The sequence below is a fragment of the Nasonia vitripennis genome (genome assembly GCF_009193385.2).
Source record: "Nasonia vitripennis strain AsymCx chromosome 4 unlocalized genomic scaffold, Nvit_psr_1.1 chr4_random0007, whole genome shotgun sequence".
Taxonomy (NCBI): domain Eukaryota; kingdom Metazoa; phylum Arthropoda; class Insecta; order Hymenoptera; family Pteromalidae; genus Nasonia; species Nasonia vitripennis.
Genome location: NW_022279643.1, coordinates 1,127,595 through 1,144,218, shown reverse-complemented (window position 1 = coordinate 1,144,218; position 16,624 = coordinate 1,127,595). Strand labels below are relative to the sequence as shown.

The following is a 16,624-nucleotide window of genomic DNA, read 5'->3' as shown; positions in this document are numbered from 1 at the left end:
TTCAACTCGATGAGTCCGCAGCAACGGTACGATTGGTGCAAAAAGGCGAGATTATGCTTGAATTGCCTACACAAATCGCACTCAGTAGCGGAATGCAAATCGGACTTTCGTTGTTTGACATGTAAATCGAAGCACCATTCAAAACTTCATTTTGGAAATAAAATTCAAGATACCCCTTCTCCAATCGATAATGGAAACCGAAAAGAGGCTTCTTTGGGTAACGCTTCTCTCACCCCCATTAGCGCAAACCTGGCAACCGTCAAGCGTACCATGCTGCTCGCCACTGCAAAATTCTCGTTTCCGACCAGTTCGGAAAAACTCAGTCAGCTCGTGCATTCATCGATCCTGGCTCTCAACGTACGTTCATTACCGAGCGTCTAGCAAATCAATTAACGTTAGATCGTCGCTCTTGTACGGTCGAAATTCTTGGCGTTGGTGGCCAGCTTACATCGCGAGCTCGTGGAGAAGCTACTATTTCCTTTTTATCTCGATCGAACACTTCGTTTAAATGCTCGTGCTTCGCTCTTATTCTGAATCAGTTAACTTGCTTGCTGCCTCCGCGAGAATTACCCGCGAAGGAGTGGCCTCATTTAAGCGAGTTACAACTAGCCGACCCCGAGTTCTCTTCCCCAGGGAAAATCGACGTTGTTCTTGGAGCCGATGTATACGGACTGATTCTTCAAGAAGGATTTATTCGTGGCCCTAAAGACGCTCCCGTCGCTCAAAAAACGGTTTTCGGTTGGGTGCTGACGGGCTTCGTTAATTCTAAGCAACTAGTAGATTCTTCGACAACTATTACGGCGTATCATACAGTGGCCGACTCGACCTTGTCAGACATTCTGACTAAATTCTGGCAGTTAGAAGAGGTCCCTACTTTAATAACCAACTTTCGCCTGAAGAAGAATACTGCGAACAGTACTTTTCTGCAACGTACTCTCGCAATTCTGAAGATCATTTCGTGGTCTGCCTCCCTTTCACTAGGCGAGAACCTTTTATCGATTCGAGAGACATTGCCGTCTCATGCCTTATTCGATCCGAAAAGCGTCGAAATCGCAACCCGGAAATTCAAAACGTATACTGTTCGTTTATGCAAGAATACGAGCAGCTCGGACACATGCAAATAGTTGCTCCCAATGGCAATAATGATTATTCCTTTTATATGCCGAATCATGCGGTACTTCGAGCGGAATCTAACAAAAATCGTGTAGTATTCAACGCTTCCCAGCAGGGTGCTAATGGCTACTCGTTGAATGATCTTCTTCATTCCGGCCCGAAGTTACAGTCCGAGGTAGCTTGTAATAACGGTCTGGCGATTCGATCGCTTAGTTATCGGGACTGATATAGTCAAAATATATCGTCAAACGCTAATTCAGCCGGATGATTTAGACTGGCAACGACTGGTTTGGCGAGAAAGCTCTAATCTCCCAATTCAGGATTATCAAGCGCTCACGGTGACGTACGGTACCAAAAGTGCTCCATTCTTGGCCTTGAGAGTACTCAGGCAGCTAGCCCAAGATGGACACCTTACCCACCCCAGAGCCTCTCAATTACTATTGAAAAAAATCTTATATGGACGATATTTTTTTGTGAGACGATAACGAGTCCGAGGTCGAAGAGCAACGGGACGAACTCATCAATTTGTTAGCCACCGCTGGGATGGAATTGGGAAAATGGTCAAGCAACCGACCGACTCTGGTGGAAGGCCTCCGTAACGAGGATGCCGTAAAGCTCCCCTCCGTTCCGAGCGAGATCGTTGGCGCTCTGGGACTTCAATGGGATACCAAAACAGATAGTTTTTGTTTCCAAATTTCGCTCCCCCCGATTTCGCAGATCATCTCAAAACGGGCAGTGCTATCCGACACCGCCCGATTATTCGACCCCTTAGGCCTCATCGCGCCGATCCTAGTTCGAGCGAAAATCTTAATGCAGGATCTTTCGATAAACCAGCTCGATTAGGACGTACCACTACCCCCGGAGTTACTAGAGCGTTGGCTCTCCTTTCGATCTGCCCTTCCTCTGCTGGCAGAGATTCGAATACCACGGTGGGTTGGAGTCACACGGGCTACAGAGTGGCATCTTCATGGCTTTACCGATGCATCAAAGCGAGTCTACGCTGCGGCAGTGTACACTGTCGTTCCAGGCGTTTCCTCGGTCCTTTTAACCGCGAAAACCCGAATAGCACCTGTCAATGTAGAGTCGATTCCAAGACTCGAACTTTGTGGAGCCACTCTTCCAGTTCTTCTTTCCAAATATGTACTTGACAACATATCCCAAGTACATGCATCTATAAATTTCTGGAGCGATTCGAAAGTAGTTCTTGATTGGCTCAAGAGCCATCCATCCAGGTGGCCCACGTTCATAGCCAATCGCGTGAGCAAGATCGTCACTACTTTCCCCAACACAGTTTGGCGCCACGTCCCGACAAGGGACAACCCCGCTGACTGTGCTTCGCGAGGAACGACTCCCCTTGAACTTGCGAAGCTCGAATTGTGGTGGCAAGGCCCTGAGTGGGTTGCTCAAGATCAAGGCCGTCTCAACCGGCGCCGCAGATCCTCGCTGCCGCCGCTTTGAAAGACGAGCCCAACTATGACGAGATCTTGGAGTCACTAAAACGTTTTTCAAGCGTTCCCCGAATAGTGAGAGTACTCGCCTATTGCATTCGGTGGAAAAACTCGTATTATAAAAGGGATGTCCCTGTCTCAAGAGGACTTTCGATTTCGGAACTCGCTTATGCGAAGCGAGGTTTATTTAGATTAATCCAAAGTGAATTCTTCTCGGCTGAGATAGGATTACTCTCTAGAGGTCAAGCTGTGCATTCGGGGAGTTCACTGGCTCGTTTGACTCCTTTCGTGGATGAAAATGGGCTTTTAAGAGTCGGAGGGCGACTTCATAATGCGTTTTTACCGTATGAAGAGCGTCACCCCATCATCTTACCGAAAAACTGCTTCTTAGTGCGGTTGCTCGTCGAAGATATCCATCGTGTAACATTACACGGAGGAGTGTAACTCATGAAGAGCATGCTTTTTCGTCACGTTTGGATCGTGCATGGAAATCGACTGATTTCTTCCGTCTATCGCGGTTGCGTAAAATGCCTTCGGTTCGGCGCTTCCCCAATGCAGCAGAAAATGGCCCCTTTACTTCCCGAACGGTTGCTTCCCGGGCGACCCTTCGCCATTACCGGTCTTGATTTCGCAGGACCTTTTCCCATACTATTTTCTAAGGGACGAGGAGCCAAATTGACTAAAGGTTACGTCGCCATTTTTGTTTGTTTCGCAATTAAAGCGCTTCACATAGAGGTAGTTTCCAATATGACCACCGAAGCCTTCATGGCTGCTTATTCGCGGTTTACCGCTCGACGAGGACTCTACTCGATACTTTATGGCTGTGTGGCTTAATTATTTTGAGAAAAAATAAAGCGATTTAACTCGCTGTTCCCAGGGTTAGGCTAGTTAGCCTGCTTGTGGTTTGGTAGCGGTGGTATCTAGGAGTCGCATGGGTTTAGGGGAAGATGATACAATAATTTCCGCACCTGTAGCTTAAACTTGATGCTTTTTTAAAGAGTTTAAAAAAAAATCATGACTCTACGATTAAAAATGACGCGTGGCTCGAATTTTGTCTTTTTTTCTCCCACTGTGCGACGTTTTTCTGAACGGTTTCTTAGTTGTAATAAATAAATTCTTAATCGAATTTCGAGTTTCCTTTGTTAATTCTAAATATTCCAATAAAGTTGAAGCTACACACAATTTTTTATCATAATTTCTATTTTTTCACGGTGAATTTTAATATTGGCGAGATCTATCAACGAGAATGTTTATATACGATGCCCTGTTGTAATTGCAAGAAGCGTTATCAATTTTTTAGATAATTCTTTTAAACTGAAATCCTCATTAGAGGGTCTGTGTGAGTAATAATCTATTACAATCTTTGGATCCTAGGTATATTCGTATTTGGGTCTAGCTGGGCGTAGGTTTGATATACCCTTGAAAAATCGTTTAACTATGTTATCTGTTGCGATATCGCAATCTACAATTAATGACAAGGCTGATCTTGTACAATTAATAGTGCTATAGGATAATCCTTTCTTAAACTCTTCTGTTAAAAAAAGTAAAATATCTTGTGTATCTGGACCAAACAAATCAATCGTCTTTTCTGTCCACCATTTCTTTAAAGCGATTTTGTAATTTTTTATGGTCGAATCGCCTATCGATGCTATTGCGATATCCAACGATGACAATGGTACCTTCTGCCTGATTAAACTTTCCCGGATAATTTGCTGGCCACCAGGGAAAGGTTTCTCCACAGTGGATGTTGTTCCCTATTGCATTAGAATAAGAGTTCTTGATTAGGTTCAAATTCCAAAGGTTCAGATACTAGCATAGATCGGAATAATGGGTAGCAGGGTTGGGCAGGCCAGTCTGGTACCACCATTATTCCTTCAGCTTTATCCCGACATATCTGTCTTAGAACTTTTAAAATTATACTAAAAGGCGGGAAAGAGTAAAAATAAAGGTGTTTCCAGTTCATAGTGAAAGCATCGATTGCCTCAGATCCAGGGTCTTTTTTCCACGATACATATCTAGGACACTTATGGTTGGATCGACTCGCAAATAGATCAATATCCGGAGCTCCGAAAACCTGGACTATTTCGTCGAAAGCCGAATTCGACAATTCGTATTCTGTTTCTGGTTCTAGTTTTCGTGACTCGGAATCGGCCTCAAAATTATCTCTTGACTTAATATAAGATGCGAAAATCCAAATTTCTCGATCTTCGCACCATTGCCAGATTTGTTGAGCTAGTGAATTTAGATCTTCTAATTGGATACTGCCCATACGGTTTATATACGCTATAGCCGTCGTATTGTCTATTCTGAGCAATACATGAATATTCTTTTCATCTTTTGCAAAGCATTGCAATCCGAATAAGGCAGCTTTCAACTCTAAATAATTAATATGAAATTCTTTCTCTGATTCAGTCCAGAAACCATGTATTTTTTCCGAATTACGTACTATGCCCCAGCTACAGTGAGATGCATCAGAAAAAATGTCCATAGACTAGTCCTTTATCTCAATTGAATTTTTGCTTGACATTAAATATGACTTCCACCAGTTAAAAAGCGCATTATTCGGAGATAAGTTCATTACCGCATTATAATTCTCGTTGTATTTTTGAAGACCTAAGAATTTATTTCTCTCAAACTCTTTTGTATATAGCCAGCCGTACTTGATCGCCGGACAAGCTGCCGTAAGAGAACCGATAAATTTTGCAAATTCTCGAATTTTAAACTTGGTTTTTGGACTGAAAGTTTTTACTAATTTTTTAATTGCGACTCTTTTCTCTATCGGAAGCTCTATCGTCATGACTTGTGAATCGAATATAAAGCCTAGAAATCTACATCTTTGAGATGGATTGGTGCATTTATCCTCATTAATAAGGAATCCCAATTTTTGTAATAATACTCGCGTACTCTTAACATTATTCATGCAGCCATGAGAGCTACGTCCTATCAGTAAAAAATCATCGAGGTATAAAACTGATCGCAATCCCGATTTACGTAATTGATAGACAACCGGTTTCAATAGCTTTGTAAATACGAACGGTGCTGAAGCGAGGCCGAAAGGTAAGCAGGTAAATTCGAATAGTTTACCAAGGTAGCTAAAACGTAAGTACTTTCTGTGAGACTTGTGAATGGATATTAGATAATAAGCGTCTTTTAAGTCTAACGTTGACACGAAACAATCTTTTTCTATCATTCTAATTGCGACTTTATGATCTTCGAGTTTGAAGTGCTCTGTAAGAACAAATGCGTTTAATTGTTTTAAGTTTAAAATGAATCTAAAAGTTTTATCAGGCTTTGGGGTGAGAAAGAAATTCGATATGAATTGGCCTTTTTGTGGTTTGCATTTCTCGATCACACCTTTTTCTATCAATTTTGTGATTGACAAAGAAGCCTGTATGTGTTCCTTTTTTGACAATGTTTTCTCCTTCAACGCTACGGCTTGGTAAGGAATAGATATAAATGGAATTTTATATCCTTGAATCCAGGATAGAATCCTTGGATCTGAGCTAATCGACTTCCAGACATTATAAAATAAGCGCAACCGACCGGCAACACAACTTACAGTGGTGTCTAACGGCGTCTTGACTGGTAGTACGGCTTCTTGGCTGACGACCTTTGTGGGTAGTTCGACTGGTTCGATTGGTGTGACTGTTTCGATTGGTGTGACCTTGGTTGATAGTTCCGAGATGACGACGATGTCGTCTGTTTCTGCCCGTTCGACGTAGATCCGTGGCCTTTGTTCTGTGGTCGATACGAGCCCTTCGCGTTTTTTAATGCCTTCTGGTGATTGTGAGATGACTTATTTATTCTTAAGTCTTCCGCTGACTGTTCGACTAGTTTAGCAGATTTCAATTCGTCCACTAGTTTATTACTAAATAAACAATCGTCTACCGAAGTTGAATTTAAAGTTTCTCTCATTGAATAACTGACATTTGAGAGAATTAGGCTTCTACGAATTAAAATCTCGTCGTGTACGAAATCTGCGATTAAACGGCTTGAATCACTCAAAGCTTCAATAGCCTGAATGTCCTCAGTTCTTTCTCGTTCCAGGAGGAATGAAATAACTTTCGCAATACTAGACAAACTAGCCACGAACTTTCCCTGTTTATCAGTAATCCGCTTGTCTCTAGTTCGAACATTGTCATTTATTGCTCGATGAACTTCGGCATTTAATTTTGGCGGGTTGAAGAATTTGCAATTCACAGGAGGAGGATATTTTTTACAGAGCTCAATTCTTTCCTCAGATGATAGCCCTAACTTCATTATCTCAGCCCATCGAACGGCGAAATCCTTGTGAACAGACGGGGCCAATGCCTTCTCTTCTTCAATCCGCTTTCCAATGACATCGAGAATCTCACTTCTCAGTTCCTTCTCAGTCGGTACATCCGCGTTCTTATCCGTGCCACTGTTCTCTGGTGGCGCTTGTGGCGCTGGTGGCGTCGGCGGCGAAGGCGGTGTAGCGTTCGACGAACGCACGCTTCTCGATTGAGAACGTGATTGAGAATAACGACACTTCGGGCTTCTCGATCTCGAACAACGCCTCGATCTTTTTCCTGTGGTAACAAAGAGAATACTGAGTAACGTGCTACTTATGTCTCCTTTTGCCAAAATTTCTTATTTTAGGTTAGAACCCTTAGACAGTATTTTTTAGAAAACAAAAATTCTTTCGAGGGTGTTTGTCGAGGCAGGTTAGAACCTGCGTAATGTCGACTGTCACAGTTGCTTATATTAGAGATTAGCATCTTCCGCAATTTAGAGTCAGAACAACCTTAGAAGGTTGTCTCTCCGCGTACATGACGCCTGTGACCAGACATAAAATCTCTGTTAGCTTGACTCGTAGTCCTAGCTAACAATTAAAATGGCTTACTGTCTCTGGGGGAATAGTCGCTTGATGTTGAATCGTGTCTCCTTCGACGACGTGACTTCTTCTTGTGTTTCCTGGTTCTCTTATGTCTTTCCTCGTCGCTGGATGCAGGGTCTCGTTCATCCGAAGAATAATCTCGGTGATGTGATTTCTTCCTCCCCATTTTTGCGTGCGTGATGTGGCTTCTCCGGCACAATTAAAGAGAATGAGGAGGCGCTGCCTGTGTCAATTAAAATTGTGTCAACACTGGCGTGGAGTAGGGAGACTACGATTTGATATTGAGGAGGAGGCGCGAAATACAAGTAATGTTCCTTCATTAGATTCACCAATTGTTACAGTGGCAGCATCATGACCTTTATATATATATATATATATATATATATATATATATATATATATATATATATATATATATATATATATATATATATATATATATATATATATATATATATATATATATATATATATATATACTTAACGGATCTAATACTTGTAACAACTTCTACGTTGATGTGAATGTTAAATGCCTCTAATAAAGTAGGACAATATGGTACAACCCACCTGTTATCGACTTCATTGCCATTAGTCTGCTTATGTAAAATTCCAGTATCTCTTCTGCGATAATTCGGATATCCATTTTCATCCATATTCGTTTCGTTTAAAAAATTTTTAGGAAATTTTTTAGAAATTTTCCGTTTACCTGACACCAAGTACTACATGGATCATATTTTTTAAAACAATTTCTTGCAATGTAGGATTTTGTGTATCAGGAATTTCAGCAGAAATAAATGTATCAACAATCTCTGAAGCAGTGATTTTAGAATCATAAGCTAAAGTTATCAATAAATGCATATGAGGTAGACCTCTCTTTTGAAATTCAATCACATATACATATGCTACAACGTCGCCAACATTTTTTTTTGTTATAATGAAATCTAATAAACGTTCTTTTTTTAAATGAAACACTCGAGCTACAATGTCAGGTCTATCAGAAGCCTGTTGATGAGGCAAAAGATTTTCTACTATTTCTGGCCATTTGGGATTACATGTCATTGTAAGAAAAATATCAGGTTTACCTTTACGATTAATTAAAGCCCATTGATCTTGATAACATTGTTGCATTTGGCGAGGTGAATCAATGAAAGTTGATGGAAGAATTATTGTTTTTCAAACTTGCCCATTAATATCATTAGCTGAGTTTTGCATGTAATCATGCAACCCTTGATACGTATCTGCTTTAATTTCTTTTTGATGATCTTTACAATACGTAATTCTGTCTTTTTCAATCTTTATCTTTATTTCGAATAAACGGATTGAATTCATTTGGTCTAATAGCTATTTCATATATTGTATAAGCTAAACGTGTTACACGTCGATTATTGCCATCATTGTTTCTATTTATGCGTTGTAAATGTTGATGCCATCCTTGAGTACCGCGAGGATAAAACAATGGATAAACCCATTGGTTTGCTGAAAGTTGTATCTTCGTTTATCAGTGCCAGGCTTTAGTGTAAATAATAATTTTAATTCTGGCATTGGTTCACCAGCATTTAATAAGGATTGTTGATTATTTATTTCTTGGTTCATCATTTCATAGGATTTAGTAAATATATTGTTTTCGCTTATTACTTTCTCTAATATTTCTAACGTTTCATATTGAAGGTCAGAATTTTCTTCTAGTGGATCAATAATGAAAAGTTGTCCATAAGATGGACTTTCATTGTCTTGTGGATATAAGGCAGTGTTAATCTGATAATATATTTGTCCTTGAATTTTAAAATAATATGGTCCTGAACGTCTCGAACGAAAATTAAGTAAGTTAGCATTGACAGAAGCAAACGACAACGAGTTATTATAAACGCGTATACATTGAAAGAAATCATGAGATTTAGCGTGAAATCCATTAAATACATCACACAGATCTCTAGGAAAAATAGGTGTAGGCTCTAAAACAACTGCTCCATAACTACAGCAGTCTTGAAAAGAAAATCCTTTATTTGAAACTTTCTCTCCAACAAAATGTTTTGCGTTACAGTGCGAGCATAAAATATTCATGGAACCTAAATGATCTTGAAATACAGGTTGATTTCTTGGTTCATCGAAAACAGCATTACGTGCAGCTTGTCGTCTACGCCTTTGGTTTTCAGCTAATCTTTCCCGTCTATTTTGTTGATATAGTTTTTTTTATTCTTCTGTACGAATGATTCGTGGGCGACCAGGGCGAGGCATGTTTAATGTTATTTTGCGATAAATAGAAAAGTTATTTGTGCTTGTATATAAATATAAAACTAAATAAATATTTTGTTTTGAAGTGGGATTGTATTGATAAATACTATAGTAATGTAGGATTGAGTTAAAGAGTATAGGATTTGCAATCGTTAATATGTAGGATTGAAAGTAATTGACAGTATATAATATAAATGGAAATTCAAAAGTTCAATATAAAAGTTTGTCTTAAAATATCTGAAATATATTAGACATGTACTTTTGTAGTCAATAAATTTGAAGTTGTAAGTTTATGTTTTGTTTGTAAGTTTATTTTCAGTTGTAAGTTTAGTTACAGTTAGTAAGTTTATTTATAGTTTGTACGTAAATTTGTAGTTATAATAGTTTATTTTCAATAATAGGGTTTCTTAAAGTTGAGTAAGGTTGTATAAGTTCAATAGTTGTATGAGTTAAATGGACATAAATTATGACATGGATGAAAAATGATAATTTTTAATGAAAAAACATTTATTTATTGTTGACATACAGTATATAAATAGTTATCAAAAGTATATTGAATGAAGAAGGAACTTCTATGGCAGATAGACATAAATTTGACTAAAAAATTTGTTTCCAAAAGACCTGAAACAAATAAAAAAGAAAATAGTATAAAAAAATGTTCATCATATTAGAGGTTAGACATTTGCTAATTATAGGTTACCAAGATTAATTTTATTTTGCTTCCTGGAGGAAGCTTTGTAATAGTAAAATTTTCGACTCTCAAAAATAGGTTAGAAATACATTTTGAGGTTTGTACATTTCAAATCATGTGTTTTTTTATTATATTATATAGAAGAGATGCGACATGTTACAACCATTCACTACTAAATTTGTTTTCAAATATTCGCATGTTTACAAAATAAATCTATATTGTAAAAAAATATAGTAATCTAAAGTGCTCTTTGATGCCTGCATTTTAATAAAGTATGAATAACGTAAAACAACATAATTAAGAACTTCGGCTTTACAAACACTATGATTTTCATATTATACCAAAATATAAAAATGGTACAATTAGTATATTAGTTTTAATATAAAATAAATAAAAATAGAAGAAAAATGTAAATACAAATATAAAATTAAAGTTTTAGTATAATTATTGGTTGCTACGTGTCATTGGACTATATTTAATTCATTGAATTATGTTGAAAAAGCTTTTAAAATTAAATAAAATAATCTTATAGTTGCGTGTACAATAAAAAATGCTACATATACTAAATAAAAGCTGACTTTCGACAAAGAATTAACATAATAGTTATTGGAATGTATTTAGATTTAAACTATAAATCTTATGTTCCGTCCCGAGGAGACCCGAGGAGAAGAGCACCGCCGTGAAAACGGTGTCGAGCGAACTCCGCGAGGTCGACGTAGAACCCGTGGCGCCATCTCCCGTGCTCGAGTTGAGTAAGCGATGTCGCGACTTGCTGCGCTCGCCGACAGCGCAGTTCTCGATAAGACGCCAAGCAGTTGACAGCTCGTGCTGTCTTTAGCTAGCGACGAATCAAACGACTTTTCATTTTGCGATCTCGCTCATCCGTACGCCCGCCGAGTGTTGCGGTGCTGGTGCTTACGCCACACACACAGTCCACAATTCTTCTATTCCGCAGCTTGTAACATTTTCGAGAGGGGTTTTATGCCGGACGGCTTTCCCCTCTCATTCTGAGCGTATTAAAACACACTTGTTTTCGCTCAACCGAATTCTCTGATTTCTCTCCCACACCTCTCCTCTGCGAATTTCGAAAACAAGAACAAGCGGGGATCCACGCCTAAGGGGCTTCCCGCGCGACAATTCATCTTATTTATCAAATATAAGCCTTGTGAAGAATACATGTGGATTGATACTGGTATAAGCATTTGGCACATCAATTATATTAGCCGTGAGTAGCTGCTTTCAAGGCTTTGCTTTTCATAAACACTCGGCGTTAAATGTTTCTTGTGATAAATATCACAATCTGGAATAAGACTAGCGTAATTGCTGGACACAGTAGTATAACCTCCAGTAATTGCTTTCAATGCTTTGTTCCTAAACAAACTGTGATTATCTATTGTAACTGACTAATGTACATTTCAATGCTTTTGAATAAATATGATTCAAGATATTTTAATTTAAATATTGAAATATAATACTCAAGAATTAAAAATAATGAGTAAAATTCTTCTAAAACCCACTTTTCGAAAAAAATATCTTCATAGTGTTAAATTAAGATGTAATTATACTAAAACTGAAAATTATACTTACTACTAAATTGAAGTCTTATCCATCAATTGTATTATCTGCGAGTGACTGCTTTCAATGCTTCATAACACTCTGTGCAAAAAGGAGCCTTTTTGATGTATATATTGCATAACTATTTGACTTACAGCAAAATGAAATGTGCACAATAATGCCTTTGAATGTTATGGAAACCTCTATTGTTTGACAGCTAAACACGGTTATGTTTCTCTTTAACGCAGAAGTTGCTACTGGACTTGTTTTTGGGACGCGAGTGCAGAGTGCTGCCGCCGTAACGATTGTTTTATTGATTTTTCCCGCGCCCATGCACACAGCTTCGCCGTCATGGCATATATGGTTCGTTCGTATATTTATACGCTAAAAGAGGCTGTTGCCCTCGACATGCAGCTACACGTGTAATATTGGACTTAAATAGCATAGCACCTTTCATTTTCGACAATTTTCTGTTTAGAATTTTATGCAGATGGAATGACCGCTTTAACAGGCAAAAATGAACCGAGTCCTGCCATATGTAGCATAAAGCCAGACTTGATGACTCCTATGTGCAGAGTTGAGTCCACTCTACATACAGTGTACATTCTTTAGTATTCAATAGTATTTTTATTTTATTAAATTTAAACTATTTATTAAATTTAAAATTTTATTAAAGTTAAAACATTTTATTTTAAACAGAAAAATTGAATTTTATGAAATATATAATTAATAAAACAAACATTTTCAAACATTTTATTTTTTCATTTTTGTTACAAAAATATTATTTAACACTGTTGAATAAATAGTTTGGAATTGAAATAGAGAACGTCAATTTTTACGAAATAATTCTAACGAATACACATAACATAGTATTAGCACGAACAACATATTTTAATTAATGTAATTAACTTATAGCTCTTAAAGATACGTAAAGATAATATTAAACACAACGTGCTATGTGTATCACCATCATATATTAATAATGTCGATTTCAATAATTAAAATATGTTTCACAGGTATGCAAAAGCATGAACAGGAGTTACTTATTCAAAGTAATAATATATATAATACATATATTTGAAGCTATTCTTAATGTAGTCTAAAAAAATTGCATTTTTCTTAAAAGTAGTCGTATAAGTAAGTGTTTCTGTCTATGCTAAAAAAAATTTACTTATATTGTAGTTATCGTTATGTTAGAATTATATATTTGTGCATTGACATGCATTGTTTCATTCATATCCTATCTAGTAACCATCACATTTGTGCATTCCTGATTCGCGTTCCTTAATTCTTTTATAAGGCGATTGATTAGGCATTAAATGCTTCACATCACTTTTTTAAGAGAGGATCATCATTACAATCCCTGAAATCTTTCATACACAAATCAATGGTCATTAAAATTCAACATTATTTTTTACTGCAGCAGGTCAATAAAAGTATTCGAATGAAACTGAGTAGTTTTATTTAGATTATGCAATTGACGAATCTGAAAAATTGATCTGTTTTATAAGAATACGAATTTCTTCTATAAAGCATGGTCGGTATATTGAAAATACCATCCGATAATTCAAGGAGGATACTTTGTACATCAGCAGTTTTGGTATAAATGCAGGAATTTAGATATGAATGCTTATAAATCGTTTGGCAATGGCAGTACTGAATTTTTTCTTTTATTTTCACTTATTATGCCACCTTTTCGGGTATAAAACATTTTCTAAACATTTTAATTAAAATCCCTGCATTTCCACTAAAACTACGAGTGTACAAAGTATCTTTCTGGAATTTGAGCCCAAAAGAACCATTTGTACACTTGGAATCCTACGGACAGTGAAAAAATTACACAAACCATTACACCGAGTGCCACAATGGGCTAGCAGGGATAATTAAGGGTTTAGCACAATTAAGTTAAAGGCATTTATATTAAATATCACTGAAAAAAATTTTAAAAGATTTACTCTAATTTTGTCATTTTTACTCATAATCCTTCTTTTCAGTATTTAAAGGTGTTGTGTCACCTTAACTCTGAATATCCCAAATAAGGGTGATTTAGCGAGACGTTATCTATGATCGCAAGAAGATTCGGAAACGATTTAAAAGAATTAGAGTGTCACGGATTCGGGTCCACGGTTTTGTCACGTCACAACATTTTCGATGTCTTCAATTTTTTTTTTGTATAACGCCTTATACAGTAAATAAAAACTATTCTATTTTCTCCTACCTATTTCCATTCCTTCTTTTTCTCTTTTTCATACTCTTATTTTATTTTATTTTTTTTTTGTGTCTGTCGTTTTCTTTTTTTAAAGTATTTTCCTTTTATATTTATTTTCTTATCTCCCTAGCTTGTGTATTTAGCTCCTACTCTATTGACTCTGCTTCTAATTATCAACGTACATTTTAGGTTTATATCTATACGCATTTGGTTTATCTACCTTTCCACTGCCTCCTCTGCATATGTGCCTTGCCGTTTCGTGATTACTATGTTGTTTTTCTTACTGGACCTTTTTCTTTTCTGTATGTTTTATTCCAAGTTCTTTATTTGTTTGGACTTATTTTGTATTCTGATATATCATTTTCCGATTGCTTCTTCTCCTGCACACCTAACCCTCCACTGGAATGAGTCTCGAACACTCGTAGAACAAGTTCGTGGTCACACTTTATGATACGACGTATAGTTCCGTGCCGATAATTTTCAGATAACTTCAGCAACCCGAAAAACGTACTTAAACAAATCACATTCGCAGTAGACGCGCACCAAATGCGCAGATGGTTAAAAGGAAAATTTCCCTAGTTACGCCTCCCCTCTTCTTTATACCGACCTCTGATGCGCAAGGTTGTGCGTGTCCACACGCACTGTTTTACTCTTCGAAGAGTTCCTCTCCCCTCCTGTTGCTTATTGAACAGCAGTACAGCGATTTCGGGCCACTGGAGTCCGAAATTCGTGACTTTGCTGTATACAAATTTGGGGGGCGCCGGTTGCCGGCGACTCATACCGCGTGTGCCCGAGACTTTTTTTAATGTACGATTGCCTTTTTAACTCTTCTATCTCCATTCTCATTTTTCTAGTTTGTTTAGCATCTCCTTTGCTTTCAAAATTACGCAAAAGAATAAGTCAGTTCCTGTATCATATACATCAAAGGTAGACGTGTTTTTATGTATGTACGAATTCATGATAATTAGCAAAAGATTATGTATGACATTTGCATATTTTATTATGTCGTTTTTTCTCTTATCTATTTTCTTTAAGAACCTGCCTTCTGACTTCCTTCCCTTCCTTTTTACTTTTTTTTTGGCTTTTTTCTAAAGTCTCTGATCTCTTTTCTAAACCTACATTATCTTCTTTCTTTATTTTTTCTCCTCCTTCATAATTTCTTCCACCTCACTTCTTCTTCCGGACTTCTTCCATCTCTTCTCTCTCTTTGTCTCTGTTTTATCTTTAGGACGTTGTGATAATCTTGTTATTTACCTACAATTTCTTTGCTTTCTTCTTCTAAGTTATCTCTTTCCTCAAGCTTCGTATAGCCAACTCATAAAGCCAATTAACCTGTAGAGTTACTGTCTGATGACAACTCTCATAAGTTTAGGACATTAAACACCCAAATAAAATAAAATTAAATCTAAATAAAAAAAAACGTGTTGAACTAATAAAATTATAAAATTAAGTAGTAAATATTATGTGACACTCGTCTGCTGCATTGATAAACCCACACTTTGCGCGCTTGTATCTTAATGTACTATAGTTTAATATTTAACAAAAAAGTTACAAAATTAAATAATTTTTATCTGTTTTATTAATTTAGGTATGGAAGCTGGTTATTTAACATCCACCACAACGGGACTGGATCTGGATTCTATGTTAGATCGAAGTGATTCTGATTTTAGTATCAATGATGCAAGAACTATAAAGAAGCAACTTGATGGACTGGAATATATGTATTCTGAGGTATGTTAAGTTATTTACATAAAAATTTTAAATATCTATAAAAAATACACCAGCAAATAAACTATTAAGAATGTTCATACCCGCCTAAAGTCATTGATTTGGCTAAAACTAAAAAAAAAACAGTTTATTGGTCAAGTAAATAAAAAACATGTGTGCTGTCTAGGGACAGCCGATGAAAGCGAAGCTCTTGACTAATTAAATATTGATTTTATAGTGATTTTGGAAATGTAAACTGAATGAAAGAATACGCTTTATTTTTAAAAGTCTTATTTTTAATATGTACAAAGAATAATACAATTTAATGTATATGGATTTATTTATCACAGTTAATAATGGGTACGATAGGTTTGTGGTACCTGAAATAACATGTATATGTTTCTAACTGTATATTATCAATAAATCTAGAGAAAACGGCATCGATGGTGGTGACATAGTTAGTCGTCGATTGTGAAGGACTGTTGTTCATTGTTAAATTAAATTTGTCTATAAGAAATTTTTTTAACGGCTCCGATTTGTCATCTGCAAAATTAATATTAAGTCTCCAGACAAAATAAGTGGAATTTCGTGCGTATCGCGTCCAAGTAGTGCTGCTCCTCCTTCTGTATATTGTAGAAGTGTGCTGTGGATAAAGTAAATGATGTCCTCAATTTTTTGACTTGGTGAGATATAGATAGCTACCATGACTAGTTCAACATCATTTTGTAGTTTGTATGTTGCTGAACATACAGGGTGGGCCATTTTAATCAAACCAGTCTAATAACTCCTAAATTAAGCCATGAACAGAAAAA

General features: G+C 36.8%; 1 protein-coding gene across 7 annotated transcripts in view; it reads left to right on the top strand.

The window, feature by feature from the left end:
* Positions 1 to 16,624, top strand: part of LOC103316546 — a 463,261-nt gene that overhangs the window by 173,873 nt on the left and 272,764 nt on the right. For all 7 annotated transcript variants that reach the window (XM_031929967.2, XM_031929968.2, XM_031929964.2 and 4 more), the window contains exon 6: positions 15,694 to 15,836. In XM_031929967.2, coding sequence (XP_031785827.1) covers positions 15,694 to 15,836 — 143 coding nt within the window. The remainder of the gene's footprint in view (positions 1 to 15,693; positions 15,837 to 16,624) is intronic.